Below are 5,212 nucleotides of genomic sequence, written 5' to 3'. Positions count from 1 at the left end.
CTCACCCTTTTCCTCCTTCCCCTTGTCTGCCACTTTTCATGACACTGTGGGTCCTCCAAACCTGCACAAAAGGGTTTATAATACCTGGAAAGCAGATTCTGAGAAGCACAAGAGCTGCACAGCAGAAAAAAGAAAAAGGAAATCCAGACAAGTAGTTTTCTATTCTATTCCCTATTCTGCCCAGTTTTGCCATAACAATACTGTAAGGTAGATTGGGTGGAGAGTTAATGATTGGTCCAAAGAATAAGTCATTACTAGATTTAGCATTTAACCTCATCTTTCCAATTTTATTTGTTAAACCCTAAAGAGGATTGCTGTAAAAATGTTCCTTTTGAGAAGGATGTATCAGTGCAAAGGTTTATGTGGTGGGATTGATTCTAGTCACATAGTTTGCTCTGCTAAATTCAGAATTTAGTGAATGAACTAAAAGATTCAAGCAAGAGCATGATCAAAGTTTTTCTATTCTTTACAAGCTGTTCCTTGTAAAATACAGTATATTACAATACTCTAACTCTTAGGTCATGAATATATAATTGACAGTGGTCAGAGCTCTTTGGAGTAGAGTTTAGCTGATGCTTGATAATCATGGAATAAAGCAGAATTTAAAATTAATTCCAAATGGTGGATTGAGTGTGGTAGAAAATGCAATCCCATTTTTAAAAAATCCTTTGCAATCAGGTCACCATTATTAGCCAAGGTGCCTTGTTATCTTTGAAATGTATTTGTTTTGATTGGTCCTAGGAATGCTACAAAATTTGAATACCTGGAGGAGTATCCAATTGGAGTCCTACAAGACCTGGAGTGGCGCACGGGAAGAAAAATACAGGATGGACTTTTTGTTATCATGATGGAGTATGGAAAAAACTTCTCTGGTCCTGACAAGGATGTCTTCTACTATAACCGTGCAGTAGGAGAGCCAGAGCATGCTTGGCAGTCTAACTTCCTGCATCCTGTAATTTATTATTATAAGCAACTTCCCACTGGTAAACAATGTGGTATTTTTTTCTTTTCTACTAATTACAGTGTTTCATGTAATGTTAAAAGTATCAGAAAGTTGGATATATTTTAGTATGTTTTGGATAACTTGTTAGTGTGCTGGAGCTGATTTATATAGATAGGATAACTAGCATTCAGGAGGCATTAAGGAGGCAGTGATAGACACAGCATATCTGGCTACACCAAATCAGAGGTACTTTTGACCACTTTGGGTGAGCTATTATGTATATTTTAACTGCTGTTGGTTTTTAACTTGTTGATTTTGATTGTAGCTGGACTGTCACCCCGTGCAGGATATACTACAACTAAAATGTTTTTTTAAGGAAACAAATTTCTCATGCTTTTACAGTTCATTCTTCCTACAGCGTTTGATTGATAAAAGATTAATCCATGACCTGCAAGTTATTCTTTTCCTATTGTCCAGACTCTTCCAAGAGTCTTCCAAGACTAAAGGCATTCATTTTACTCTTTAAAAACTAATACTTATTTCTGTATATCTTTGATTTCAAAATTTAAAAGCAGAAGCCAGTATTAAAAGTTTTAATTACATGTTTACTTAAAAATTAAAATTCTGATGAAATCAATGGTCCATCACTGGTACATTTCGTTGTTGCCATATGTCATCTACCAAGAGAACTAAAGTAGTTTCAGGATATTGGCCAGCCAAAAACCCACATGAAATCGTCTAGAAAATCAGATGTGTTTGAAGCTCCAAGACCACTAACTCATTAAATTTGCAAATGACACCAAACTGGCAGGAATAGCCAGCACTCCAGAAGATAGGCTTAAGATACAGGAGGACCTGAACAGACTTGAACACTGGGCGCTATCTAACAAAATGAAATTCAATGGTGAAAAAAGTAAGGATCTACACTTAGGCAAGAAAAATCAAATGCACAGGTATAGTATAGGTGGTACCGTGCTCAATAGTAGTAACTGTGAGAGGGATCTCAGAGTCCTAGTTGATAAACACTTAAATATGAGCCAGCAATGTGCTGCATCTGCCAAAAAGGCCAACACAGTGCTAGGCTGCATTAACAGAGGGATAAAATCAAGATCACGTGAAGTGTTAATACCACTTTACAATGCCTTGGTAAGGCCACACTTGGAATACTGCATCCAGTTTTGGTCACTACAATGTAAGATGTTGAGACTCTAGAAAGAGTACAGAGAAGAGAAACAAAGATGATTAGGGGACTGAAGGCTAAAAAATGTAAAGAACGGTTGCTGGAATTGGGTATGTCTAGTTTAATGAAGAGAAGGACCAGGGGTGACATGATAGCAGTGTTCCAATATCTCAGGGGTTGCCACAAAGAAGAGGGAGTCAAGCTATTCTCCAAAGCACCTGAAAGCAGGACAAGAAGCAATGGATGGAAACTAATCAAGGAGAGAAGCAACCTAGAACTAAGGAGAAATTTCCTGACAGTTAGAACAATTAATCAGTGGAACAACCTGCTTCCAGAAACTGTGAATGCTCCAACACTGGAAGCTTTTAAGAAGAGACTGGACAGCCATTTGTCTGAAATGGTATAGGATTTCCTGCCTGAGCAGGGGGTTGGACTAGATGACTCCAAGATCTCTTCCAACTTATTATTATTATTATTATTATTATCATCATCTACCTTTCCTAAAAATGGAATATTTGAGACTGCCCTGCTTCACAAATATTCTGAGTGAAGAGAGGTTTCTTCAGTTAGGTTTTAGTATAACATTCTTTGGACATGGGGAACACATCCTTCTCATAATGAGGCACTGATGAGATCCCTTAAATATTGGATCTAGACATTTTAGTCAGTCAAGAGGAGAAAGGGTCAAGTAAACAGGGAATAGGCCTCATCTGTATACACCTTGTCCAAGCATCAAAAACATCAAACTAAAAGGACAAATAGTTGCTCAAATTGCATCCCTAGTAATAATATGAACAATTTTATTTGGAAATAATTATACACATTTCTCTAATGTGTATATATCTTGTTTATAGTGTTCTGTGGGTTACAATAGTGGTTTGGTGAGTACCATGACAACTGTATAAATAAGTCACATTTTAGCTGGGTTATGCAAATCACAATTTGGCTGAACAAATGTTTGAGATGAGTCTAAATAATATGTGGATGCTGTTTTAACCCATTGGTAGGGAAAGCAGGGTAAACACTCCAACAAAATACACCAAAATATTGTCTTTTCTGGTGATATGATCTGCCATTTTTATTTTCCTGTGGCCCCTGGAAAACCAAAAAAACTCATGCTTGTAAGGAAGTTCTCAGCCTTGTGTTAGGAAAATAAAATTTGTTTGTGTTACTTTCTGAACTTGGTTGTTCAGTTGCAGATGTTTCATTGCCCAACTAGGCAACATCTAGTTGGCTAATGGCCAAGAACTCCACAGTTCAGCCCTAAGCTAAAAATATTCTCTTCTGTTGTACAATTTGTTTAATTGTCCTTTTGTTGTTGAATGCTAACTTGTAAAGCAAGCTTCTGTAATCCAAGACTCTTCAGAGGGACTAAAACTCTCAGCCTCCCAAATTATGTTTCTTGCTCATTTTTTATTTTGCGCTTTGTCTCTTTCTCTCTCTCATAACTATCTCTGACTCCTCCCAACAGAACGTGAAATGAGACTGTGCCCACCAGATTGGCCCTTGCCTCGCCCAGACGCAATCCATCACATTGTGGAAGATTTCCTGACTGACTGGACTGCTCCAAACGCACATGTCCTCCCACTGAGACGTTTCTTGGAGAATTGCCTTGAAACTGATTTACGCAGATTCTATGCAGGTATTCTGGGAACTAGTTAGGAATGAATCCATAGGGAATGAAAGCAGGCAGATAGGTCAGGTAACCATTAAATTCCTTTCAGCCAAGATCCATGTTTACACATAATCCCTCATCAAAGTGAGTCTATCTCTTGATCTTTACGGAGTCCTTGGAAGGTAATAGAACCAAAGATATTTACAATGAATTCATGATCACCTGAAATGAGCACAAAATTATAAAAGGACAATTTGGACTTACAACTAAAATATTTGTACTGAGAACTGCATATTAAAACTGGATTTAAGAGCTTCGTAGTACTAGATTTCTATGGATTTCCTGGCAAGAATTTTATTCTCTGGATTAGCATACTAAAGGCAAAATAAATTCTTTTAGACATGTCATAAATACTAGTAAACATTTGCATATCTCCTCTCCTCCAGAAAGTCACACTCCACACAGTTATGGGGAGATTGTAAACTCACTAGTCTGCTTCATCCATCTCCAGAGTTTCAACACTAAATGTGCAAAGATCTTCATGTCTGTTTGCCCACAAAAATGTTCTTGCTTACAGTTTTAGCTCTTGGGGAGACAAGAGCACAAACACGAGCTAAATTTTGCCTGTACATTGTCTATTTACATTTCCTAAATGAATAAGCTACATATGTTGATTTGATATGGACTTATTTTGATATATGAATACAGCTATTATAGTTTACAGCTGAGCATTAGTTGTGTTGTACAAAAAAGCATAGCACATGGACTCTGCCACATGTGCTGCTGTACGAACATTACCAAATTAAACCTGTAATCAAGTCAGAACTATTTAGAAGACAACAAAGTCCATGTCTTTATATCAAAAGAGCAAAAAGTACAATTTGACAGGTGCCTCATGTAGCCCATTAGCATCATTTTTGGGTGTCCCCAGAACCCTCTTAAAGAATGAAAATAGCTAGAAAACTGGGTCTTTTTGTTTTTAGAGACAATTTGGCAGTTTAATTGGTGCCTAATTGTAGATGTCTTGTAGTACCTTGTAGATGTCTTAAGGTACTTATTGTACCCTTTAAACTTCCTCCCAAAATGGGCATTTTTGAAGTATGGGCTCAAAATACCAAGCAAAGCCTGATGCTACTCTCAAAATATTTAATAAAATGTACTCAGACCTCCTTTATATGATATTTCATTCAGTATAGACCATACACTTCATAATTTTAAGGATTAGAAACTTGTATTACTGATGTTAAACTAAATTTCTGAGTTTTTTGAAATCTGCTACCGTATTTATCGGCGTATAACACGCACTTTTTCCCCCTGAAAATAGGGGGCAAATGATGTGTGCGTGTTATACGCCGATATACGGCCAGCCCGGGTAAATTCGGCCATATTCTTCAATACGGGCCGGCCCCAGCAGTTCCCCTCTCCTCTTTGTGTGTGTGTGTGTGTTTGTCTCTCTCTCTCTCAATTCTCCCCC

The 5,212-nt window shown here is 37.5% G+C and overlaps 2 protein-coding genes across 3 annotated transcripts in view; both read left to right on the top strand.

Moving 5' to 3' along the window:
* Window positions 1-5,212, top strand: part of TXN2 (thioredoxin 2) — a 50,532-nt gene that overhangs the window by 27,842 nt on the left and 17,478 nt on the right. The window lies entirely within an intron of this gene.
* The window catches only part of LOC114923949 (FAD-dependent oxidoreductase domain-containing protein 2-like), a 13,896-nt gene that overhangs the window by 5,129 nt on the left and 3,555 nt on the right, over window positions 1-5,212 (top strand). The window contains exons 4-5 of the mRNA XM_029287331.1: window positions 742-983; window positions 3,595-3,765. Of these exons, the coding sequence (XP_029143164.1) occupies window positions 742-983; window positions 3,595-3,765 (413 nt within the window). The remainder of the gene's footprint in view (window positions 1-741; window positions 984-3,594; window positions 3,766-5,212) is intronic.

This window comes from Protobothrops mucrosquamatus, unplaced genomic scaffold (genome assembly GCF_001527695.2).
Source record: "Protobothrops mucrosquamatus isolate PMUCROS unplaced genomic scaffold, P.Mucros_1.0 scaffold_22, whole genome shotgun sequence".
Lineage (NCBI taxonomy): Eukaryota > Metazoa > Chordata > Lepidosauria > Squamata > Viperidae > Protobothrops > Protobothrops mucrosquamatus.
This window is presented reverse-complemented; position numbering and strand designations above follow the sequence as displayed.